The 27,663-nt window shown below is 37.2% G+C and overlaps 1 protein-coding gene across 1 annotated transcript; it reads left to right on the top strand.

The window, feature by feature from the left end:
* Positions 22,058 to 24,927, top strand: LOC104750268 (protein WVD2-like 2). Its single transcript, XM_010472040.2, has 7 exons — positions 22,058 to 22,218; positions 22,600 to 22,986; positions 23,105 to 23,190; positions 23,285 to 23,378; positions 23,501 to 23,572; positions 23,803 to 23,913; positions 24,299 to 24,927. The coding sequence occupies exons 2-7, from the start codon at positions 22,606 to 22,608 to the stop codon at positions 24,605 to 24,607; spliced, it is 1,053 nt and encodes a 350-aa protein (XP_010470342.1). The 5' UTR covers positions 22,058 to 22,218; positions 22,600 to 22,605; the 3' UTR covers positions 24,608 to 24,927.

Below are 27,663 nucleotides of genomic sequence, written 5' to 3'. Positions count from 1 at the left end.
ATACAGTAATTTCATGGTTTTTGATTTGACATGGTGAAACGATTCTGTAGTGAGTTTATCTATTAAAACACAACTTTCAATCTGTTTTAAAAAGGGGGACAAGTGAGAGTCTCTCCACCCTAAACTACATTGAACATTGAACAATGTGAAAGATCCTGGTTAGTCATATGACTCATATATTAGTTTATCGAGAACTCAAAATAAATCAATCTGGCTCAATTTCGTTAAAAGTGTTACGTGTTTGGAAAGAATACTTTAGCAAAAAGTCTATTCCATAATTGATGAGATGTTTAGTGTTATAGTTGTATTAATGATCTTATGTGTTGCGATTAACCATTTGTTTCATTAATACTCGGTGATCGCTAATATTTGCCTCGTGATACCCAGATCAAGTGGTGTCATAAGACTAATTAGACACGTTTTTTGTTCATCGTGGACGTTTCGTGTCAAGTAACCTGATTCATTGTGATCGCCGTGGTCATTTAATTTTACATCATGATATGATCATGAGACTATCTAATAAGATCCTTAAATCTTGTTCAACACGAACAAAATTGAAGATTAATTTTTCCGGCCAAACGACTATTTGGGATACATTCTTCTAGATCATATTTCGATGTGGAATCAGTTCAATCAGAGTTCAAATGAAGAAGTTATTCATTTTACAAATCAGGTGAACTCATGACTACGCGATTTGGAACTACGAGCATTCAATGGAGGATTCCGAACAATTCAAAAGGACTCAAACTATGAACCAAACTGTTCTGAAATCTTGATCCATTCTAGAACCACTGAGAATTGGAATCACATTAAAATCCATTCATACTTGAAAGATATGGATATGTCAAATCAGTGGATTTGCCACAGTCCCAATTTCGCATCTGAGCCAAAGATCGTGTTACACAAACCAACTCAGCATCAATTTCGACACGAAATCAATTGGAAGATCTCAATGAATCTCTTACGTTTCGAACAAGCCCAAGAACAGAAGATTTGGCCAACAAAGCACAAAGTTACGCCCCATTTTCCAAAAGAAGTGAATTGAGTTCTTCACATGAAGAGTTTTAGGTCCAATTGGTTTAGGAGATTCCAGAATTATGTATAGCAACCGGGAATGTTTTCTACTAAGCCCAAGGTTAAGAAATGATACAGCCCAAGTTGTTTCTCATCAGAAATTGGATCAAGGAGTCAAAGAGATAAAAGATCAGGGAGACACTTAATGGGTTAATTCAAGAGATTATGGGCAAGGAGAGCATGAGAAATTCTACTTGGGATGATGTCTATGAATTCTAGCCCACTTTGAGCATAATTTAAGTCCAAGAAAGCCCAAAATAATCACTTTATTTTGTGGTCAAAGTGGAATGACGAAAATAGAGTGATTCCCTTCACACAAGGTGAAGGGAAACACTAAGAATTGAGTATTCATTCAACTATCTATCTTTATTAATTTTAGGGAATTTGAATAGAAATGCCATGTTTTTTTTCATTTTCGAAATTGCCATTTTCAATTTTGTGCTATATATAAAAAGACGAAAATACCTTTATTTTTTTTAAAAAATTAATGACAAATTTATTGATGATGTGACATCTACAATTAAATCATTGATTCTTAACATCTAAAATTAAAGTTTTGAAAATAAATCAAGATTGATATTAATTGTTTATAAACATGTTGTTCATCATTCTCCAACAATGTGGTGGACAAAAACTTTGGTCGTTGTATCTGCTCCACAGGAATTGCAGATATGAAGTGTGCACACTGTTTTCTGTTAGCAGTGGACACGAATCTTCATACTAAACCTTAACTATGGTCCACTCAAGAGACAAAGAACATAATAGTGATGGACAAAAAACCTTGGCTACTAGATGTGGTCCACCGGATCTGCAGACCTGCAGTGTGGATAAGTTTTTTGCTAGCAATGGAAACAAAATGCATGAACAAACAGATATGGTCCACTGAAGAGATAGAAGGACATTATAGTGGTGGACAAAAGCATGGTCGGTTGGATCTCATCCACCGGATATGGAGACCTGCAGTGTGGACAAGTTTGATAGTGGTAGACAAAAACTTGGTTGGTAGGATCTCATCCACCGGACACCAGGTTTGCAGACCTAAAGTGTGGACTAGTTTTATTGTTAGCAATGGACACAAAACGCATTACCAGACATATATAGTCCACTAAAGAGAGAGAACGACATAATAGAGATGAACAAAAACATGGCCGGCTGGATCTGGTCCACCGGAGTTGTAGACCTACGGACTGAAACAGATGGATTTTTGCATAAAGAGATTCAGTTTATGCCGCAACGACGGCGATAGACTAAAATACACTGAGATGGAAGGAGATGAAAAATCGAATGAGATTGAAGATGGAGAAACGGAAAAGTTGAAGGTTAGAATGAGAAGAGGGAGATTTGTGTTTTGAAAAAGAATTTTGAGCGAAACAATTTTGCGAAACAATTTTGCGTTTAACGATGGGTGTTTTAGTTGTCTTACTCAATTATCTTAATTCCCAAAAAAATACATAAGAAAATAGTTAGTTTTGTATTAAAAAAAAAAAGGTATAATGGTCTTTCAATTATGGGGTTGTGGCAAGCGGGAAAAGGAATTGGGAAAAATGGCATTGACCAAAATGTTTGGTTATGTACCTGGCAGTTTTGATAAAATTCTCTTAATTTTAGTTTCAAGAATAGTTAATATTTGGCTTTGTTACCGATTTTCTTTTCTTAGATAAACTCATGTAAGAGCGATGAAATAATCATCCAACTTTTTATCAAAAAATTTTCTTTTTGAAAGTGATTCTCTTATGTTCTTTGTGAACAAAACCAATTGTTTGGTGTGATTCCAATAATCAAAACCGACTGCTTGATATGATTCCAACAGTCAAAATCTAGTTTTTTTGGTGCGATGCTGAGAGATCCGATCTTTTTGGTGCGAGGCTGAATTATCAAACCGGTATATCAAGAGTCTTTCCGCAACTCTTGTGCGACCATTCATTCCACCATCCTTATTCTAGAGGCATCATTGTCTCTAGAATCAAAGTGTCTCTATCTACTAACTCGAAAATGCCGATTCCTTGGGAGAATCATATTACATCAACGACACAAGAACCGGTACCTAGGTTGGGTTATGTATGACGATACATTTTTGAAGGACCATCTGGTTTTCTTTGTGGCTTCAATTCGAGGACAAAGGAAGAACGGAGGATCGGAACAAAGTATGGAGACCTAGGTTCAAGCGTCTAGTAACTTAGTGTCGTCGTTAATACATATATATTTCCAATTGTTATAAATCGATAACATCATATTTTCACGCAGGTCTAACCAAATAACCAAAAGTGTGATACAAATTCATGGTCAACTATGAGGAACGTAGCCATGGTCAAGAAGCAGTTCAACAAAGGAATGATAGAAATTCAGCAATTCCATCCTCCCACTGACGAAAACCTGCAACTAGAAGACACATACAAAAAGAGGAGACAAAACGTTTCTTTAGTTTGTAGTCCTTTATTAATTTATCTTTTACAAGTAAGTTATATGTATATAATAGCCAATATACTCTCTCTTCGCAATATACCCAAACTATTTGTGAAACGCTTTTTCATACTTGTACTTTAGTATCTTGTAAAAATCAACATAAATCATTAAAACATTCAAATTTTAAACCTGAACTATGTGAATTTAGCCAATTTCAACATCTATTTAAACGGTGTTAATTAGCAAGTCGTTTGAAATAAAAATAATGTTAATGGTGCAAGATGGACTTAAAACTTGCAGAGCATAAGCCACCAAAATTGCTCTCATACCACTGAGCCATATTGATTCATTATGTACTAGCTCACACCGCTTAAATATATCGTATTGTCTTTTGTCTCTTCTTCTTCTCTTTCCCTTTTTTGCTTCCCATGGGGACTGTGACCAGCCGTTGGGACTAAAGCTCTAGAATCCAAAAATCAAATTGGAAAAGAAGCCTCTGTTAACCCAAGTAAAGCTTTTGAAGGCACGAAGCCTCCGTTACCCCAAGTACCTCCAGTAACAATCATGCTAAGAACAATTTGATTTGTGTTCTCCCTTTAAAGTTATCCATATCAATTTGAATCATAAATTACCAAATCATAATCGAAAATAGAAAGGTTGTCTCTACTCTTAATTTGAAAACGACATGAGGTCAATTGCCTCGACGGAGAGAAACCAAGCACTTCTCACCGGAGTACACATATCTGGATATTACTCGGCATATTAGAAGAAGAAACGACGTTAAATGAACAAAGCGGACAGTTCGCTAAAGGAAGTGATGCTTGTGAGAACAAAAGAGAGATGATTGCAGGCAGAGAGGAGAGACGAAGATGACAAGCCCGACAAGTCTATTGTTTTGTAGGATAAATCTATTTAATAATTTATCCTACAAAACAAAAGGCAATAAGTTGTTGTGCCCTAGTGGTTATATCGGAATAGTTATTATTCGGGTTTCGTCCACCCGAGTTCAAATCCTTCTACATGTGATTTTACATTCTTAAAACTAACATGACGTCGTATAGAAGTTTTTGCCATGTGTTTGCGACGGTGTCATATGACTCAGCACCGTTAACCCGTTAATTAACACCGTTTAAATAGTTGTTCTTGGCTAAATTCACATAGTTCAGATTTAAAATTTGAATTTTTGGATGGTTTAGGTTGATTTCTATAGGGTAATAATGTTCAGGTATGAAAAAAACGTTTGACAAATAATTTGTGTTGATTTTGGCCGTTTTCCCAAATTATAAGTTATAGTAAAAACACACATTAGATACACAAAACCACTTTTATAAATAAAAACAATTGAGAGACACAAAAAAATTATTAAAAAGAAAAAAAAAACAATGACAAATGTTAAAGGGGCATTCTCAAAAATACCCCTTTTTCCATGTCGTTTTTTTTAAAATACTCTTCCACGCTCACCATTTTCAAAACTACCACTCTGTATGTACAAAATGATTAAATTACCCTTTTTGAGTGACAATAAGAATACACAGTCACTAAATTACCCTTTTTGAGTGACAGTAAGGTTTTTAAAAAACTTTTAATAGGTTTCTAAAATGTTTTTTATAAGGTTTTAATAAGGTTTTTATAAGGTTTGTACTTATAAAAACTTTATAAATTTCTTATAAATATTTTTAAATTGTTTAAAACCTAATAAAAACCATGTAAGTTTTTTTTAGTGGTAGGGATGTTTGGGGTTGGCCTGAAGAGTGTTCATGATGGTGGTGATATTCCAGAGAGGGAATATGGTGGTTTGTAGGACATTGCGATGTTTTACGAGAACCACGAGAGGTAGTTCAGGTTGGTAGATGCTTATAGAAGTTAGGACATGTTTGCTCATTAGGAGATAATTAGTTCTCCTGGGAGATGATTAGTTCTCCTAGGGAGATGATTACTTCTCCTGAGGGGATGATTAGCTCCCCTGGTGCACCACGGGCTTGACGGGTTGCGACCCTGATTGCGGCAGAGGAGATGATTAGTTCTCCTAGGGAGATGATTACTTCTCCTGAGGGGATGATTAGCTCCCCTGGTGCACCACGGGCTTGACGGGTTGCGACCCTGATTGCGGCAGAGGAGATGATTAGTTCTCCTAGGGAGATGATTACTTCTCCTGAGGGGATGATTAGCTCCCCTGGTGCACCACGGGCTTGACGGGTTGCGACCCTGATTGCGGCAGAGGAGATGATTAGTTCTCCTAGGGAGATGATTACTTCTCCTGAGGGGATGATTAGCTCCCCTGGTGCACCACGGGCTTGACGGGTTGCGACCCTGATTGCGGCAGAGGAGATGATTAGTTCTCCTAGGGAGATGATTACTTCTCCTGAGGGGATGATTAGCTCCCCTGGTGCACCACGGGCTTGACGGGTTGCGACCCTGATTGCGGCAGAGGAGATGATTAGTTCTCCTAGGGAGATGATTACTTCTCCTGAGGGGATGATTAGCTCCCCTGGTGCACCACGGGCTTGACGGGTTGCGACCCTGATTGCGGCAGAGGAGATGATTAGTTCTCCTAGGGGATGATTAGTTCCCCATAGGGTATGAGTAGTTCCCTTCGTACCGAGATCTCGAGGGTGACGATCCGAGAGTGAGACAGTATAGCTCGAGGACGACGGTTTGAGAGTGCAGCCGGTGCAGTTCGAAGGTTGCAACCTGAGAATTTATGAGTGAGGGAGCAAACAATGTCTAGAACGTGGTTATGAGCATAGTGACTGGATTTAGACCTCGGAGTGATCTCGAGTTTTGGGTTGTGCTGACCAGTGGTGTAGTGACCCGCATAAAGGGGTACAGACCGGACAAGAAAAACGCGAGAAAGAACTTGGAAAGAGCTTAGAAAAATGGAGAAAGAAAAACCTTGAGAAACGACCGAGTAACTTGTGGAGGAAGTCACTAAGTTGCGAAACATCCAATGGCCGAAGAACGGACGAGAACCGTTAGGCCAACAAGAGAGTTAGACATTGGACGTTGGACGTTGGGGGACAATGGTGAAAAGTTTAAAAGAAGGATAAGGAAGAGGAATGGCCAAGATAAAGGCAAGAGAAAGACGTGGGATGGAACATGAAAACAGAATGGTCATGTACCAGCTGACCGGCAATGTACCAAGGGACCATGGAAGGGAAGGTCACGGTACGTACCAAGCACGAGGGAACGTACAAATCGAATGGAGAAGAGTTTATTCGTCACGGATAAGAACATCGTGCGTAAGGTATGGGTGGACCGGACACGGACAAGGGACCATGTACCTTAGACAAGTACGTAAGTGTACTTGGGACGTGGTTGGGACAAGAAGGAAGCGAAAAAGTCTGGCTATGCTCAGGAGGCCACGTGTCGAAATCTTAAGGAGTTTTCGCCCACGCTTGAGATGCACGCGCGCGTGAAGAGCTTCTCCGCCAACACGTGTCCAATGCATGCGAGAATTTGGACACTTGTCACGCCAATTTTGACACCTGTTTTGCATGAGAAGTCGAGTGTGAGGCCTATAAATACCGCCTCATTGCTCTTATTTTCGACCAAAAATCTTTCTTAAACACCAAAACTCTCCCAAAATTTTGTTTGATCTTTGAGAGAAAAATCAAGAGATTTTCGATCAAGGGAGAGAGAAGAGAAGGGTTGTTCAAGTTAGAGGCTAAGGAGGAAGAGGAGGTGATATCAGATCGGTGTTGGTGTGGTGAAGATCAATCCGGCCAAGTTCTTCTAAAAATTGTGAGTTGTGATTGTTTGTTTATGGATGATGCATTAGCTCTCTAGCTCTTGCATCAGTCCTTGTTTGCTTGTTTATTGTATATTTTCTTGGTAGATTGCATGTTAACTAGCTTAGAAGCAAGTAGACTACCATGCATAAACTTAGTTTAATTACATGTAGTCTTGTTATGGGTTAAATTCGACATGCATACAAGAGGGGGATGAGTGGTCAGACATGCATCGGTTTACTTGAGAAGTTTTTAAGATGAATGATAATTTTTGCATAATTTTGGTGGTGAGACCTTTCATGCATAAATTTTGAGGAGATGGGGATCATGTGTTTTGGTGAGAAATTATACAAGAATTTTCTTGTATAAATTTCGGACATGGGGTGTGATGCATGGTTTATTGGTTAATCATGCATAGGATTATGGAGAAAATTTAACCTCAATGGACTTGATGGTAGATCAGTCTATTGGAGGGTTAATTTTAAAAGAAGTTATGCGAGAATTACCATGATAGAAGAGCCACATGCATGTTGAAAAGTTGTGGATAAAATGTTTCTTGAAGAGAAGAAATCTTTCTTTAGAAATTTAAATGCATTTTATTGCTTAAGAATCGAGTTAAGGGCCATGCATGCATGAAATAAAAATTGAGAGAAATAACTTAAGTCTAAATGATGAGAAAAAGTAACTTGTGGTTAAGTGGAATTATTTTGGTGCATGAGTAGGAGTTCTTAAGTTGCATAAGTGTGTTTTTGATTGTTAGGATTTGTGTGATGTTCTTGCTTGATTTTCTTGCATGTGTTGCTTGTTTATCTTGTTTGAATTCTTTGGGTGTGTCAATGTACTTAATTCTTTGAGTCGTTTAACTTAGAATTTAAGTACTTGTCCTACCTAGTCCGAGAATTATTTGTTTCGGGTCGTAGCTAGTGATCGATCTTCTGTTCCCGACGTGTGTGGTAAAAGTCCAGTGAGCTAATCCAGAAGGATCTCACAGAAGGGACAATTTGGTGCCTAGCTAGCTACTAGCCTGAACTGCTACATGATGATGCGGCCATGAATATGGGGTTACATTGGTGGTAACAACGCCGAGGATGTGATGGGTGAGTCCGGTTGGATGCCTTTGTGGTATCAACGCGGAATGTGTGTTTGGGATGGGACAGATGATCGAAGGACCCTAGGATGTTTTTTGGTTGTCGGGTTAAGGCATGGCTGCCAGAGTGGGGCAAAATGGCCTAAGTTGTGGAAAGTCTAGAGTGGTCTATTTATGATGTCGCACTACTAGAATTCTCTACCCATTGGTTGGTGCGGGTATGTGGCATGGATGCCAAGTTATAATAGAGGTCTAGATGAGTCAAGTTTGCTTGATTGTGTCTAGTGTATTCTTGTGTGTTGCCTGCTTTGTTTGAGGCTTCCGCTTTGCGTATTTGTTGCTTTTTGTTTGGGGGTAGTTTGGGTGGGGAAAATGCATGTGAGAGGGATGTCAATTGGGCTGACAATGTCCAAATAGGTCTGTCCAATTAGACACCTCCATGTTTTGGACATTCATGGTTTAAGCCCAAATAAAACCATGTCCAAATAGGTCCGAACCAAATAGGACCATGACCAATTGGGCTGTCCATGATGTCCAAATTATACATAAACTCATCAAATACTTATTCTTAAGATTAAACTTATAAATTCATCATTAACAATCAAAAGTTCATACTAAATCCATAAATAAGTTATAAATCCATACTAAATCCATAAATAAGTTATAAATCCAATACATACTCATACTTAATGGTCTCATACTCATACTTAATGGTCTCATACTCTCATTCATACTCTAATCTTCTTTCTTACACCTTCTCCTTCCTCCCCTTCTTCTTCTTGTGCTTCTCCTCCTTCTTCTTCTTCTTTATCTTCCTCAAAAAACTCGGATCCACCTACCAAAATGAAAACTATCAATGAACCATCACTTCATTCATAGAATACAAAACAAAATCAAGTTATAAGAGTTAGTATACTTACTAATTTCCTCAAAACCTCTTAACCAGTTTCTTGCACAGATAAGTGCTTGGACATTAGATGGAAGTAGACGGTTTCTGTACTTGTTTAGAACTCGACTTCCCACACTAAATGATGACTCGGAAGACACTGTTGTTATAGGAATACAAAGTACATCACATGCCATGCGAGATAACTCTTTAAAACGTGCTGCATTATCTTTCCAATACTTCAAGACATCCAAACTCTGAAACGCAACCATATCCAAAGCTGGTTCATCCAAGTACATATCTAAAGCCGATTTTCCTGTTCCAGCTTTTTGAGAAACAAATGCATAAAAGCCCTACATAATATGACAAAGAACATAATAAGAATAGAGAGAACTGATAATATGACAAAGAACATAACATAATAAGTTACTTACACCATATCCAGATGGTAGGTTATCCTCCATAACTTGTGAAGTTGCAGCGGTGTTTGCATGATTCTTCTTGTAAACTCCATACAGCTTTTCTATCTTCTTGCGAATGTGTTCCAACTTAGACTTGCTAGTTGATGGATCTAAAGTGCTAAAGCAGTATTCTAAACAAGTGAACTTCAACCTTGGATCCAAAACAGCAGCAATCGCAAGTATATCACTGTAGTCTTTCCAATATTTGTCAAACTTCAGCTTCATGGTGTCCACCATTTCACAAATGGTCTCATCCTCAAATGTTGCATGAACTCTAAGCCAACTTTCAATTTTCCAAACTTGTATAAAGTACAGATTCGCAGTAAGATATTTAGAGCCTGAAACAATTTGTGTTATTTCATCAAATGGCCTCAATAAGTCGCAAATAAGCTCTGCTCTAGACCACTCCAATTCAGAAGGAAAACACTTATAACTCGGCTCCACTTCAGCAAGATTACGCAGCACATCTTTAAATTGGATCGCACTAGACAATAATAGATGGGTTGAGTTCCAACATGTTTTCACGTCCAAAACAAGACCAGCTTAGTATGAATCCCAACAGTTTCAACACAGCCTTGGAACATCAGTTCTCGAGACTCTGAAATCTTCACAAACTTGACACTTTCCCTAATTTTCTCTAAAGCTTCCTCTATGACATCTAACCCATCTTGAACTATCAGATTCAGAATATGGGTTGCACACCTTACGTGAAAAAACTCTCCACCACATACCAAATCCTTTCTAAGTTGCCTTTTTAGAACTCCTTGCATATTATCATTTGATGAAGCATTGTCTACATTAATAGTAAATAATTTCTTATCTAACCCCCATGCTTTCAATAACTCAATCAACTTCATACCCAATGCAACACCATAACGAGGTGGAGGAAAAGCACAAAAAGATATTATTTTGGCTTGCAAGTTCCAATTTGCATCAATTTAATGTGCAGTTAAACACATATAACCTTCCACGGTTATTGCTCTCCACAAATCAGTTGTAAAACAAACTCTACCCGAAATCTCACTCAAAATCTGCTTAAGTTTGCTTTTCTCCTTCTCAAAAATTTTCAGAACATCAGAAACTGCAGTATTCCTACTCCAAAACTCAATTATCGGATTCACATATGCAAAAGCTTCCCTAATCCTTCTATATTCAACAAAGGATTAAGGGAGATCATGCTCTACAATAGCAACAGCAATCAACTCACGGAAAACCAACATATCAATCTTTCTACTATGAGTAGAAGGAGTACTACCAGGAGTCTTCGAACAAGTTTTCATATGCCTAAGCAAAGTTGTTGTTCCATTCCTATTCAGATTCAAGTGATAATTATATTTGCAGTAGTTGCATCTAATATGATATTTATCATCTTTATCATTCTCTCCAATTATTGTGAAAATTTTCCAACACCTGGAATGTCTACGTTTACCTCTTTTCGCTTGAGTATGAGATGATTCACCCATGAGAGATTCATCTTCCATCGGATTGTGTTCTTCTTCCACCACCTGATTGTTTTCTTCTTCCACCATATTGGTTTCTTCTTCAAGCATACGTCGTTCCCATTCATTATCACTCATGAAGTCATCATCACACAAGCTCAGTGTCTTGTCCATCTGTTCAAAAACATAAAAAGAATTAAAACCATTAGCAAACAGAAATAACTAACACAACTAAATGAGCAAAACATTAGCAAACAGAAACAACTAACACAACTAAATGAGAAAAACATGTATCTTAATTACGGTATAATGAATGGTATCAACATTTTTAAAGGGCTTTCATAGAACAACGAAATCAAACTCTTTTTCACTTTCACTACGCATCAAACAGCCCATGACCAAGATGGCTAATATAAATCGAAATTGCATTACGTGACAGAATAAAGAAAGGTCACATAGGAAGGGAGCAGAGACAACTCCAATGGCTAATATAACAATTATGAGTGATGTTACAAAACCAAAACCTATATAAGTATCGAATCCTAATCAAGCCAAAACAGCATTTTACTTCTTTCAGACATTTCATCAAACCATAAACAAGCGTGAGAACAACAAACCCACAAACCACTATGGTTCTTAAATCCACCTTTACATTTCTACTATGAGAACAACAAACCCACAAACCTACAAACCCACAAACCCACAAACCCACAAAACCCACAAACCCAGAAATTGAAAATCTTAGTATACTCACGAAATTTACCTCCGAGGTCTGATTTGGTGCAAATCCGCGATGAAGAGTGATTGAGGGAGAGATTGAGGAAGAAGAAGAAGATGAAGAGAAGCAGATGAAATCGGCGAAATCGCCAGAGAGAGATAGAGGAAGAGGCGAGTTTCCCCCAAATCGACAAAATAAAAAAAGAAAAAAAATATTTTCCCCAAATTTTACAACCCTAATTTTAAAGAATTATTGTCAGCCCGTGTCCAGATGAGTTTGGACCATTTATTAGTGGGCTAAATTTATTTTAGGTCCATTTGACCGTTTCAAATTTGGTTATGACCATAACCGGCCCAATTTAATTTGGACATGGACAGCCCATGGTCTTACAGACCAATTGACATCCCTACTTGCATGGAAGACTAAGTGGGTAGAGTTGGGGCAGCTAGGAAACCATATATGATGTTTTTTGTTTTGCAAAATCCCAGGATTCCTTTAACATGTTTTTCCTCGAAATGGATCCAACTGTTTTACTTAAGTATTTTGTTTTGAATTGTAACATTTTACTTAAGTAATAAAACGAGTATTTTCATATATTTTCAGACAAGTGGAAATGGTACATGGTCTAGTCCAAGCCAGCACAACGCCGCGTGCGTACCAAGGGTTGAAAATCCTAAGGGACGTATGTAGCGGGTAGGTAGCGGGTAGGCAGCAGCCAGCGAACTGGCTGAGGAACCTAATTCGTTGGTGGAACCTCGACCGGATCGTAGGCAGTTGACCTTTAGTGGCGTCTTCGGGCCATCCGTGATTTATCCAACCATAGGACGGTTCTGGGGTGTTACAAGTGGGGTCAGGGTTTTGTGGACCGTTGGGTCACGGGGGTGTACGGGCTGTTGTGACAGTTGCATGGAGAAACCTTGGTTGACGTTGTTCAGTCCAGTCAGTGGATTTGCGGGTCATGGTGATGGTTGCACGGAGGTCCTTGTTGGATGGACGATGTTGCGGAATTCGAAGACGAATCCTTGTTGGTGGGAGAGAATTTTAACATCCATGTTCCGGGATTATATTTTGGGTTGTGTTGAGTAAACCAAGAGAAGAAATTTTACTTAATTTTTGGTTTAATTAAATTCTGGATTATTTTAATTAAACCAGAAGCCCTAAATTTTTTTCAAAGTGTGGCCTCTTTTCTGATGTGATTCTCCCAAGGAATCTACGCTCTAAGGTAGGTAGACTGATAATCCTAGAACTCTGATGGCTCGCGAAGCTGGATGATAAGGCGTGAGATAAACTCGAAAATCCTTATGCCCCAAAATCTTCTAAAACAAACTAAACAAAGCAAGGCGGTAGAACTTTAGATAGAAGCTTCGCGGAGACAGATGACAAGGCGTGAGACAAAACCCGAAAATCCTTGTGCCCTAGACTCTCTTATAACGACTCTTCAATCCTCAGCTAGTGAATGGAAACGTCAAGTGCTGTGGAATCACTTGATATACCGAAAGCTCTTTGATGTAACCCACCAAGGAGAAAGAACAAGTTCCAAAGGAACAAAGGAGTTTTCCACTCTCAAATAAAAGATAAAAGGTTTCTTGATTGAATGATTTTCTCAAATGAGATTACATGTGTTTATATAGGGATAGAAAACTTGGTCACAAAGCCAAGTATTGATTATTCTTGAAACTAAAAACATTAAAGATACTAAGTTGAATGAAGACCAAACTCTTGGTGCATGTTTCCTTCCTCCAAAGTGACTTTTGGTGCATGTATCTCTTATTTTCGTCACTCTTCTTAGACCACAAAATAAAGTGATTATTTTGGGCTTTCTTGGGCTTGTATTAGGCTTAAAGTAGACTTGACTTGATAGATATCATCCCCAATACAATTTCCCATGTTCTCTTTGCTCCAAATATCTTCAAATATCAACTGAACAGCTCCAGCAAGCTGTTTGGTCCTTGCCCTTGTCATTGGTACAACTAGTACAAGCATAGCATCCTCAGGAACAAGCTCAGCTTCCACTTGATCATCCTCATTTCTTTCCATTATCGTATCATGCCCCTCCTCTTCAAAAGGATTTGTCCTCAAATCCGGACCATCTGCAACAAATGGAGCCAAATCAGAAACATTAAAAATGGAACTCACTTTGTACTTACCTTGCAAATCAAGCTTGTAAGCATTGTCACTGATTTTCATCAAGACTTTGAATGGACCATCGATCCTTGGCATTAGTTTAGACTCTCTTTCAGCTGGGAAACGTTCCTTTCTCAAGTGTATCCATACTAGATCTCCCACTTCAAAAACCAGCTGGCGTCTTCCTTTGTTTGCTTGCTTCTCATACTGCTTTAGAGACTCATGATCTGTGTGAATCACAAACTCCTTCGGCCAAACATAGTGTTGCCAAGTTTGTAGAGCTCTAACCAAGGCATAAAACTCCTTGTCATAAGTTGGATAATTCAGGGTTGCTCCTCCAAGTTTCTCACTGAAATAAGCAATTGGTTTCTTCTCTTGCATCAGCACAGCTCCAATTCCTACACTAGAAGCATCACATCCAATTTCAAAAGTTTTCTTAAAATCTGGTAAAGAAAGAAGGGGTGCAGAAGTTAGTTTTTGTTTCAAGAGTTGAAATGTTTCTTAATGTGCTGTCTCCCATTTAAATCCAACTTCCTTCTTGATAACCTCAGTGAGAGGAGCAGCAATGGTGCTGAAATCCTTCACAAATCTCCGATAGAAGCCGGCAAGACCATAGAAACTCCTGACTTCGCCAACCATCTTTGGACTAGGCCATTCTCGAATTGCCTTTACCTTTTCTTCATCCACTTTAATGCCCTGTGCACTCACAACAAATCCTTGAAAAACAAGGTTATCTATGCAAAAAGTGCATTTCTTTGAATTGGCAAACAATTTTTCCTTCCTAAGGACATCTAAAACAGTTGTCAAATGCTCTACATGCTCATCAAGGCTTCTACTGTAGATCAAGATGTCATCAAAATACACAACCACAAAAACTCCTACGAATTCTCTCAAGACATGATTCATTAACCTCATAAAAGTACTAGGTGCATTTGTTAACCCAAACGGCATCACAAGCCATTCATATACTCCATGCTTAGTCTTAAATGCAGTTTTCCACTCATCACCCTCCTTCATACGAATTTGGTGATATCCACTCTTAAGAGGAATTTTAGAAAACACACATGACCCATGAAACTCATCTAGCATGTCATCTAAGCGAGGCATAGGATGGCGATACTTTACAGTGATATTGTTGATGGCCCTGCAATCCACGCACATTCTCCAAGTACCATCTTTTTTTGGCTCAAGTAACACCGGCACAGCACATGGGCTCATGCTCTCCCTAATGTATCTCATTTCCATGAGCTCACTGACTTGTTTCTGCAGCTCCTTTGTCTCCACAGGATTGGTTCTATAGGCTGGCCTATTAGGAAGTGAAGCTCCTGGGACAAATTCTATTTGATATTCAATTCCCCGAATTGGTGGCAAACCATCTGGATTTTCTTCTGGAAAAACATCGCCATAGTCCTGCAAAAGAGAAACAATATTGCTTGGAAGTTCCCGCTCAAAATTAGTCAAACTCATGAGAGTTTCCTTGTACAAAAGCAAAATGATAGGTTGATCCAAATATAAAGCTCTCTTAATCTCACTTGCTCTCACAAAGAATTTAGATTGTCTCACAGGGTTGCTCTCAAAGGCCTTTGGCTGGGCTTTTCTCAAACTCTCACTCTCTTCTTTGTGGTTTTTAGTGTTTAGGGGTTCACTCACATCGTTGTTTCCAGGCTGCAGCTGATCTTCGTAGACCTCTTGTGGTGTTAATGGAACTAGTGTGATCTTCTTCCTTTTGTGCTCAAAAGAGTGTTTGTTGGTGTAGCCATCATGATTAACCTTGCGATCAAACTACCATGGCCTTCCCAACAGAATGTGACTTGCTTCCATGGGCAATATATCACACAACACTTCATCTTCATACTTCCCAATGGACAAAAGAATCAACACTTGCTGGTTAACTTTCATATTCCTTTGGTTATTCAACCACTAAAGATTATATGGCCTGGGATGCTTCTTTGTATCCAACTTCAGCTTCTCCACCAAAATAGTGCTTGCAACATTAGTACAGCTTCCTCCATCAATGATAAAACTGCACACTTTATCCTTCACCAAACACCTTGTGTGGAACAAGTTTTCTCGCTGTTCTACTTCCTGGACCTTTTCTTGCATCACCAAAGCTCTTCGTGTAACCAACAATTTCCCATCTATAGCACAAACCTCATGTTCTTCCAAAGATGAAGTGGAATCACATTCTTTCTCTTCCTCAGTTTCAACCTCTCCATTCTCCATCAATATCATGGTTCGCTGGTTTGGACATCGGCTAGCATAGTGTCCTATCCCATGACATCTGAAGCATTGGATATCTCGGTTCCTAGTGTGAGTAGCCTCCGCTTTTCCTTTTGACTCTTGTCCAACAACATTTGGCTTAGCTCCCACATTTGGTTTGAAGTCTGTCCTAGGCCAAAAACTTGACTTATCCTCCTTGTAGTAACACGGCTTTGAACTAGAACCAACGACTTGTCGAGTATTGCTCTTTATCTTAAGTTGCTCCTCAATCAGAATTACCTTGTGCAACATTTCTTCCAAGTCCTCATAGGTCTGCAACTCCATTTGATCTTGAATATTTCTGGCCAATCCTCCTAGAAACCTTGCCATAGTTGCATCTACTTCTTCTTCAATATCAGCTTTAGTCATAAGAGATTCTATCTCCTGGAAGTAATCCTCTACACTCTTGCTGCCTTGACTTAGACGTCTCAATTTCTGATGCAGCTCTCTGCTGTAGTGGCTGGGCACAAACCTTTTTCTCATAACTGTCTTCAATTCATCCCATGTTTCAACAGGTTGGACACTTGGGCGCATCCTACTAGTAACCAGTTGATCCCACCAATTGATCGCATAATCATAAAACTTTGTAGCAGCTACTTGAACCTTCTTGGGGTCTGAATAGTCTTGACATCTAAAGACTAACTCCATTTTCTTTTCCCACTCCAAGTAAGCATCTGGATCATTCTTTCCATAGAATGGTGGTATTTTCAACTTGATTCCTCTCAAATCATCATCATTTCTTCCTCTAACCTCTCTGTTTCGTCTTGGACGCCTTTGACCCTCACTCGACGAATTGCTTCTTTGGTTGTAGTAGTCGTCTTCTTCATTTCTGTTATGCCTAGGTTGATCTCTGCCCCTCCGATCGCGTTCCCCTTCAAGCTGTTGTTGAGGCTGTTGCACTCTTTCAATCTGCTGGTGCATAGCCTCCATTTCAGTGCGAAACAACTAAGTAAAATGCCCTGTCAAAGCTTGCATTTGGATAGGAGAAAGACCTGCCACTTGTTCTCTTCTTGGGTTATTGTTTCCGGAGTTATCACCTTCATTAGAAGACATTTGTCCCTACAAAACTGAACAAACGGTTAGTAGTAAAATATATCACTAGTGTTTCTCTCAAGTGTTTCCCACAAGTGTTTCACTCAATCTCTCAAAATGTTCTCATAGTAGTGGTTTTCTCCAAAGTTCCAATAAAAACTAATCCCACTCAACTCAATGAGATACCAAAGTTTTTCAGTAAATTGTTACCTAAAAAGAAATAGAATGGAATAGATTGATGAAAAGAAATAAAATAAAATCAGATTTTTTTTTGTTGTAGAATAGAACGGGTTCTTCTTCTTTTCTTTTTTTTCTTTTTTTTTTTTTTGCAGAACGGGTTCTTCTTTTTTTTTCTTTTTTTTTTGCAGAACGGGTTCTTTTTTTTCGATCTTTTTTTTCTTTTGTTTTTGAAAGTTAGAAGATGAAAAGATAGAAAATGAAAAGATAGAAGATGAAGAGATAGAAGATGAAAGAAAGAGATGAAAAGATGGATAGATGAGAAGTTGAAAGGTTTTGATTAGAAAAATGCAAAAAGTCCTTGAGCGGGCTCTGATACCACTTGATGTGGTTCTCCCAAGGAATCGACGATTTAAGGTAGGTAGACTGATAATCCTAGAAATTCCGATGGCTCGCGAAGCTGGATGATAAGGCGTGAGATAAACTCGAAAATCCTTATGCCCAAACTCTCTTAAAACAAACCAAACAAAGCAAGGCGGTGGAACTTTAGATAGAAGCTTCGCGGAGACAGATGACAAGGCGTGAGACGAAACCCAAAATTCCTTGTGCCCTAGACTCTCTTATAACGACTCTTCAATCCTCAGCTAGTGAATGGCAACGTCAAGTGCCATGGAATCACTTGATATACCGAAAACTCTTTGATGTAACCCACCAAGGAGAAAGAACAAGTTCCAAAGGAACAAAGGAGTTTTCCACTCTCAAATAAAAGATAAAAGATTTCTTGATTGAATGATTTTCTCAAATGAGATTACATGTGTTTATATAGGGATAGAAAACTTGGTCACAAAGCCAAGTATTGATTATTCTTGAAACTAAAAACATTAAAGATACTAAGTTGAATGAAGACCAAACTCTTGGTGCATGTTTCCTTCCTCCAAAGTGACTTTTGGTGCATGTATCTCTTATTTTCGTCACTCTTCTTAGACCACAAAATAAAGTGATTATTTTGGGCTTTCTTGGGCTTGTATTAGGCTCAAAGTAGACTTGACTTGATAGATATCATCCCCAATACAATTTCCCATGTTCTCTTTGCTCCAAATATCTTCAAATATCAACTGAACAGCTCCAGCAAGCTGTTTGGTCCTTGCCCTTGTCATTGGTCCAATTGGTACAAGCATAACTACCTCAGAAACAAGCTCAGCTTCCACTTGATCATCCTCATTGCTTTCCATTATCGTATCATTTTCTTTTGGTGGAGTGTCGACGTTGGTTGCTCAAAGAGTACGAGAGTGGTGAGAAGGAAAAAGAGATCAACAAAGCTTTGTGTTAGAGAGAAGGAAAATGAGCAGAATCGTTATGGTTTGGGAGGAAACGGTTTCGACATACCAAATCGTTGTCAAAGGTAACGAAAGTTTGAGGAATTATTTCCAAGTCTTTCATCGTCATTCTCCTTTTTACAGAACTGGATTTGCATTTAAACTATGTGAGTTATGGGCAATTTTGTCGGACATATTCTCTCAGTCGCAAATTGAGACCAGCGGGTGTTTCGGGCTCGGTTGCGGGTTCATCTGAGATCTGTTCGTGCCGAAATTTTGTGGGATGCTTCTGGACGTCTAGACATTTCTTTTTATTGGAGGGATTGGAAAGTTAACGGTTTGTTTTGATTTTGTGGTCTTACCTTTGAGTTTGTTATTTTCTGTTTTTCCAGACAGTTGGTTTCAACGCTTGTTTGTTGTTGTGATTGGTTGTAGGAGCGATTTTGGTTGTTCCTGGCATTTGGAGGGTCTCTTTTGGTTGTAGTTATTTTTGTGAATCACTTGTTAAGGTGAGTGCGTAACCATGAGCTTATCTAAGCGATTGGCTTGTATGATTTATTTTGTGTGATTATGTTTAGGTGTGGTGAAAGTATTATTGGTTGCTTTGTTTAATGGTTGGTTTGTTATATTTTATTTGTAGTTGTACTCTTGATTTGCTTGTGTGTATAGCTCGTAGATGGGAGGATCGCCTCACTGGGTAATTCTGGTAATACTCACGCATCTCATTGTGTTTGTGGTGCAGGTAGAGGCAAAGTTTGACCGTGGGATCATGGCAATGAAGAGGAGGATGTTCTAGGGACTTAGTTGTTATGCTTTGGTTTCTTCTAGGTTGCTAGAATTGGAATGTTGGTGTTAGAACCATGGTTTAAGTTGTTAGTTTTTGGTCTATAATTCTGGTTAATTATTGGTTTCTTATTATTGGTATTTTTCGCTGCTTATTTGGTAATTTGAGTTTCTGCATATTCAAATAAATATTTTGGTTTATTTATTTGTTATTTATCATTTATTATTATTTATTACTCCCTCTCTATCATAAAGGATGATTTTCTAGTATTTTTTTCTTGTATCACAAAGAATGATTTTCTGTATACTTTTATCAATTAATACTAAGAAATTGTAAATTTGAAGAACCATTAAATGAGAATTTAAAAGTTTGATGAAATACTATTGGTTAATAATTATAAAATATCTTATTATAAATAATACACGTACTGCTAAACATTATTTTTTTTTCTTTTTAATTCATGTAAAAATCCTAAAACATCATCTATTATGATACAAAAGGAGTATTTATTATTAAAAAAAAGAGGTAGGGTCGTTTCAGTTTGGTATCAGAGCCAAACCCAGACGAGTATGGAGTCGAGTGGGCTCACACCGTCGGGGGTGACGGTCTTGGTGCGCAACGAGGACGTTGCGATCTGTTAGTGGGGGTGAATTGTGACACCCGGTTTCAGAGACTTGCGGAGAGGTTTAAAAGAATTGATTTGACCATCTATGTAACCAAAGTGCACTTAACTTTTCGGTCAAGGGTCCTGAGAGAACTCCACAGTTCAGCGTGCTTATGCTAGATTTCAGGATGGGTGACCTTCCGGGAAGTGATTGTCGGAATTGTGCGAGTGAGGACAAAACACAGGGAAAGATCATATGGTGATTAGAAAGGATATTTCTAACAAATTCTCAATGTTAAATCAATTATTTTTGGCCAAATATTGGATCAAACTAGGTAAATTTCAGTAATTAATAATATTTTAAGTTTTACAGGAATAGAAATTGTTACGATTTTGCAGAAATCATATATGTAAAAGTAATGTCTCACTCCATATTGATTCATTTGACAATACAACTTTTTATATAAAAATTATTCAAACTATAAATAAAACACATTTAATCATGAGCATTTTTAAAATTAAATATGTTTCAAAAAATGGTATTTTTGAAAAAGATATCTCAAAAGAGGTATTTCTAACAAATTCTCTTTATTCATATATATTTGACTCACACTTTAATAAAAAGATTTTTTCTTTGTAAATGACGTCGAAGATTAGGGTTCTTTTGATATGAGTTCTTAGTAAAATCGAACTTGTGAGCTCCCATGAACTACAAAACAAACTCTAAAAAAAAACCAAAATTGTTCAACAAAGTATACTGTATTAATATTTCATTGATGGTATGTTGATGGGAATGCTTTCATCCGGTAAATCCAAGCCGTTCCTAAGATTATATTGTAAGTTGCGGATATGTCCAATACGGTAAATTCTACCATCTTTGGAACATCGGCTCCAAGCACATATAATTTTATTGTACCGACTACCTAGCGACATCGAGGTGGCACCCATAAAGATTATCAAGGGGAAATAGGTCCTAGATATCCGATTTCTGTACTCGCATTCGCGGAATTGTACTCAAATATGAGTTTCACCAAATTTAGTGTCGATTAGGATTTTGAACACTTCACAATTGGCTACCTGGGAGTAACTACAAGTGTACCGTTATTGGAGCTTTCTGAAGTGCTAGGTCTCGATTTCCTTGAAAGTAATCTTCGTATCTAGATGAGAAAATGCTATAGAGAATTAATAATAAACAATACTATAGAAAATGCTTATTTAAATATATTACAATGAAAGCATATGAATAGATAAAAATTGAACAATTTTACAAATTACACAATTGAAGAATTAAGAAACCATATCAATTTAATTATAATGTTAAATAGATTATTATATAAATTTTTTGCATGTATAGTTAAAAAACTTAAAAATATATATATTAAGTTAATTAGCTTAAAATGTCAATCTTCAAATATATACCGGTCTTATCCGCATAGCTTAAGAATTAAAAACTCTAAACTAAAGAGTTGTGGATAACTATTAGTGATTTCATATTATTTTCACAATGTTTAGAAAGGGTTATTGGTTCTATGATTTTAATGGATTTGGAAATCCAAACAATAATCATGTGTTATTCAATCATAGATTTTAAAATACTTATCAAAATCATGTGTTATTACTTCTATGATTTACAAATACTTATTAAAATCGTATGTTATTCATTTAATGATTTGGTTTTGGATTTCAAAATCCACATTATGTTTTTAATGGATTTGAATGGATGTGTAAGTGTGAAATAAAAGGATTCAAATCCAAAGATAAAACATATTATTTCAAAATTCACGTTCTTTGATTTTTAGAATTTTACAATTTCATATGGATTTAGAAATCAACTCTCCCTTCTCTTCTTCAACTTATCGAAAAAAAGTCAAAAGAAGTTAAATAAAGCGACACGCCCAATAAAAAGGCAAATAAATTTGACATTCTATTCGTCGAAAAAAAAGTAACGTATTTGTATAACGTCAGTAAAGTAAATCGCTGTTGACCCAAAAAAACAAAAAAAGGAAAAACAAAAATAAATCTCTCGGGAGAGATAGAAGTGAAAAAGGGGATTTTTGCATTTTGCCCTGAGCGGAAGACAGAGAGAGAGAGAGAATGTATTTGAGGAAGAACCGGAGCTAGAAATCGTAAGAAAATTCGAAATTCCTATCTCTTTTATTTTCACGAAATCTCAGACAAATGTGGTTCGATCTGTACAACGTTGTCCTATTTTTCGATCTGTGCTTTGGTCGATTGAAATAAATTAGGTTTCGCCTGTTTCTCTTTCAGACATATCTTTGTTCTTGTTCTTGTTTTGTTGATTCTGATGAATTCAATTTTATATCCGTAGTTGATGTCTTAAATGCAACATTTATTCATAGATTGTTTCGGTAGATTCTTCCTTTTGGATGTTTCATGATAGTTTTTTAAAATCTGCAATTAAAGACGAATTTTTTTGGTGGGTATATATATATATATAGAAGGAACTGAGCATTTATGTATGTATACAAATTTTGTTGTTGGTGTAGTGTGTAATGGGGAGAGAACCTGTAGACAAATACATGGATAAGACAAATAGTTTGACAGCTAGCTCAACCGGATCTTCTGATGATAATAAAGTCCCAAGCCCGTCGACGACAATGGAACCTGCGGAGGTGAAGGAATGCACAGAGCAGAACCTGGTTGCAGATGATGATGATGTTCATTCTAGGCAAGGAGGGATGACTAGGACACCTGATGATGACCATAAGAAGAAACTAAGCTCATCTTCAGCTAAAACTCGTGCTACCACGAAAACGACTGTTCCAAAGCCGTTTTCTCTGTCGGCTGAAAAGCCTAGAAGAGCAGGATTCGATAATCATTCCTTAGGCAATGGTGCTAGCCACAACTCTTCTTCAGCATCGAGAGTTTCGCAGGTAAAACAACCGCGAAAGGTGCTGTATAAGTTGTTTGTTTTCTTTTTTTTGTATTGTGAAGTGTCTAAGAACTGAATCTTATGTAATTTTCCTCCTTGTTCTTTATATATATGTTCAGCTAAATTCTCCTCTACCAGCTAGGAAGACAACAGATCACAAGAAGCGCCATCATGATGATGAAGATAGTTTTTCTGTTGCTTCCTCGTATCCTTTATATGAAGTTTAACGAAAAAGGAAACTTTTGTTATTATTAACATCTAACCAGTACAAGAATTTTATGATCCTTAGCCATATATAGATCTGCTACATCCATAAGAAGTTTTAAACCCAAGATAACAGTTGGAGTTGCTCCAACATTTACTAGCACAGCGAGGCTGGAGAGACGGAGAGAGGTAAATTTCATTTGTAACAATAAGGAAAAGTTTTTTTTAGGAAGCTTAGAGATTTCACACGTATTGTTTCCTTTTTTATGTTTGTGTTACTCTGCTAAATTGTCAGCATATTATGGTTTCAGTTTTACCAGAAATTAGAGGAGAAACAGAAAGCACTTGAGACAGAGAAAAGAGAGAACGAGAAAAGGCTCAAGGTAATCGTTATTAATATCCTCAAGCATACACGTGCATTGGTCAGTAGATAACGTAGGAATCTTGTTTAGATAGTTTTCATGTTAGTTATATGACAAGAGACAATGTTCTGCATTTTCATTATGAATAACAATTCGTGAAACGAATAATCCTACACGGTAGATTCAATATAATGTATATCTTCCATTCTTGAGCAATCTCAAGAATAATTGAATATATGTATTTTATTTAGGAAGAGCAAGAAGCAGTCACTAAGCAACTCAGGAAGAACATGGCTTACAAAGCTAATCCTGTACCAAGTTTCTACCAAGAGGGTCCTCCACCGAAACAGCCATTGAAAAAGGTATGGAGCAAAACCGCACTGCCTTCACTTTCTTTTTCCTCGCCTCCGCTTTATATCATTTTATTGATTGTCCAAGCATGAACATTCAGTTTCCTTTTCTTGTGATCGGGTAAGATGGTGTTATCCTCCTCACCAACATTTAGTTTCACTTTACAGCCACATTAATTTCCTTATTATAATCATGAACACACATAATGCATAGTAACATTAGCTAAAAGAATATCCATATTCAGATGTTGGATTTTGGTTATTAAGCTCTATGGGTGTAAATAAATGAGCATGATTCCTGGCCATCACTTCGTGTCATCCTCTTCATTTTTGCAATACGCACAATATAAAAGAAAAACGGAGATTTCAACTTTCTATGATTGTTTTTGATTTGCAGTTTCCTTTGACTCGGCCCAAGTCACCAAACCTTAACCGCAGAAAGAGCTGCAGCGACACACTTAACTCATCATATCAGGAGGTGAAGGGGAAGCATTGTGCTCGACATCGTCACAGTGTAGGCGTTTACAAGGAAGAACCCAAAGCAAACAATATCCCGAGGACACCAAATAGCAGTAGCAAAGACCATATAAGAAAGTCCACAAAGGAAACACCAAAGTCTGAAGAAGTGCATGGAAAGTTTGTGGGAAAGAGCAAAAGTAGCTATGATGGAGAGACAGATGAGAATGGGGCTGGGGTTGTGGAGTGAAGCGCCGCGTAGTTGTAGTTTCGTTTTGACTAACTTGATGAATGAGAAAACAAGAAAAAGACTGAGAAGCGACTGCAAGGAGAACAGGTTTTAGAGTGAAGGAACAAGTTTAAAGTTTCTCGTTATTTGTGGCGTTGTCTAATATTATCTAAGATTTGATTGTTCTAAATTTGATTGCTAAATCAGCTGGTTCTATTTTCGTTTGATATTTTCTTATCTGTTTGACAGTTAATGTGAAATGTATATTAAGGTTGTTGTATGGATCCGATATATCCCAACTTAAATTATTATAACTAGATTAATGGTTGAGCTGAGAGACATCTATATATAATTTCATTGTGTTAGTATGTTTTGTTTCTTCCGACTTGATGTTATCTAAGCAAGTGTAGTTTTTGTTTTGTCCAAGGAGTATTTTCTTTTTTGGGAAACATAGTGTCGGCAGAGCCAGCGGTTCGTGTGGTTAAATTGTGATTTTCAACTGTGTACTAGTTTAACAATCAGAAATGAATAACAAAATGGTCAAGATACATGATTAAAGTCTCATTATTGATACGGATTTTATTTTTAATGTGAGATAAGACTTTATACGGAATATATTAGTTGTGCTTGTGCATATGTAACATAGGTTGTTATGGAAAGATGTCCATCAAACCTAAAATGCACCAAATTAATCCATATCGCAGTACAATTTTTTTACATCATAAATTTCATTTCTAATGTGAATACATGTGGCAAGTCTTTTAAGTGCTGAATCTTATTAAAAATAATCAACTACTATTCAATGCATAAGAGCAAAGCCCTTTGTTTCACAAAGAATGTCCTTTTAAAATTTTATTTTATTATTGTTTCATAAAAAATGTCATTGTACATTTCTGATGTGATTTTTGTGAGATATAAATTTTGAAATTTATTTTGGAAAAACGATCTGTCTACCCCTAGAAAGTTTCATATAGCACCACAACTCCACGGAATTCAAACATCCGTCCACACAAACCAGAAGTTTTAGTACAGTATCCCCTCGTATAAAAGTTTGAAACTTCAGAACACACAAACGTTGGATTTATTGGTTTATGACTTAAACCGATACTAGACCACCAACACTAAACCAAATTAAAAACCTGATCAATTAAAATCAACACTAAACCAAATTAAAATCTGAACCACCTCCTTCTCCTCCTTCTTCTTGTCCTGATCCCAACATATACAGAAACGAAAGCAACATCTACCGATCACGAAACCAACACCTCCTTCTTAAAAATCTGAACATACTTTAAAACACAGAGGGCGAAACAAGAAGGATTGGATTATTTTAAATACCAGAGATAAACAAATCTGAACCTAGATATTTCAGCTTTTAACCCAAAAATAGAAAGATGAATAAAAAGATGAACCCAGAAATTTCAGCTTTATAAACCCAGAAATAGTAAGATGAATAAAAAAAATGTTCTTAAGAAATTACTAACACACAAAACTCAATAAACCAGATTTTTTAAAAAAAGAGAGATTCAACGAGAGAGGGATAGAGAACTTATCTGTTGAATGAATCTAAGATATTCACATCTATAAATATATATAACCGAACACGGAGAGAGAGAGATAGAACAAAGATGTTCGTTGTTCTTGGACGAAGATGATTTTTATTATTTTCACCCGATCGAGCTTAATTTTGACTACTTAATTAGTTGAAGTGGGATCTGGAATCAGAAATACACAAAATACAAAGTCTGCTCTTTTTCAAAGTTTTGATATTTATCGTATTTTGTTTCGTGGTAGCATTGAGCTTTCAATTCTTCTGTATCTCATGGTTTCGTGATCGGGAGATGAAGAAGAAGGAGGAGGAGATTGTTCAGGTTTTTAATTTGGTTTAGTATTGGTGGTTTAGTATCGGTTTAAGTCATAAACCAATAAATCCAACGTTTGTGTTTTCTGAAGTTTGGAACTTTTATACGAGGGGATACTGTACTAAAACTTCTTGTTTGTGTGGACCCAGATCCAGGTTTGAATTTTGTGGAGTTGTGGTTTGGAACTTTTATACGAGGGGGATACTGTACTAAAACTTCTTGTTTGTATGGACCCGGATCCAGGTTTGAATTTTGTGGAATTGTGGTGCTATATGAAACTTTCAAGGGGATACATATCGTTTTTCCATTTATTTTTAACCCAAAGCTAGCGATCATTGAATTTAATGTATCATTTTTTTTAATTTGTATGAATTGTCTTAAAATGAGTCTTGTATTTGGTAAATCGGAAATTCTTTTATACCGCATAGTACTTCGATCTGCTTTGCTCTGGACACTTGTACATATCTCTTTAGTTCAATATTTAAAATTTATTAATCAACAAACAAAACAAATACACAATCGTTGGGAATAATTAGGAAATAAAATCTGAAAAGAGGGGCAAAACGCAAAGGAGAGAGCCATTGGGCTTGTTCGTTTGGTTGACGCAGGCGGTTGCGGCTGCGGCAGCGGCAACGACTGCGTTTACGTTTTTAACCGCTGAATCGAAACAACGTTTAAAAATGTTAAACGCAGTTGCCGCAGCGTCATAACGCAGGTACCTGCGGCAAACAAACGAACAACTATACCTGCGTCTGCCGCAGCCGCAGGTACCTGCGGCAGCCAAACGAACAAGCCTAATAGTCGAAATTATTTGGACTGGAAGCAGAACAATACATTCCCATTATATATATAATGAAACTCGAATGATTGATTGGGAACAAGACTAAGCCACTGGAAATTTTAAATTGCAAATGTTAGAAGTTTCTGATGTGTACTTCTTACTCAACGTGCCAAAACGTTAATTAGTAGTAGCTCACACTAATAATGTTAATTACTAAGTCATAAGTACAATACTACAATTTTTAGGAAAGTTATTTACAATTTTTCAACATTTTACTAGTTATAGTTTTGACTTTTTGACTGAAGAAAAAAAAAGGTTAATTAAATGAGTGTGTTACCCTCTTCTCTTCTCTCTCCATCAACCCTTAATTTTCTGCAAGTTTCAGAGCTAATCCTCCTCCAGCATCGCACGGATCTATTATACTTTTTCTTTCT

Source organism: Camelina sativa, chromosome 16 (genome assembly GCF_000633955.1).
Source record: "Camelina sativa cultivar DH55 chromosome 16, Cs, whole genome shotgun sequence".
Classification (NCBI taxonomy): Eukaryota; Viridiplantae; Streptophyta; class Magnoliopsida; order Brassicales; family Brassicaceae; genus Camelina; species Camelina sativa.
Note: the sequence above shows the minus strand (reverse complement) of the source record. Positions and strands in the feature narration are given on the sequence as shown.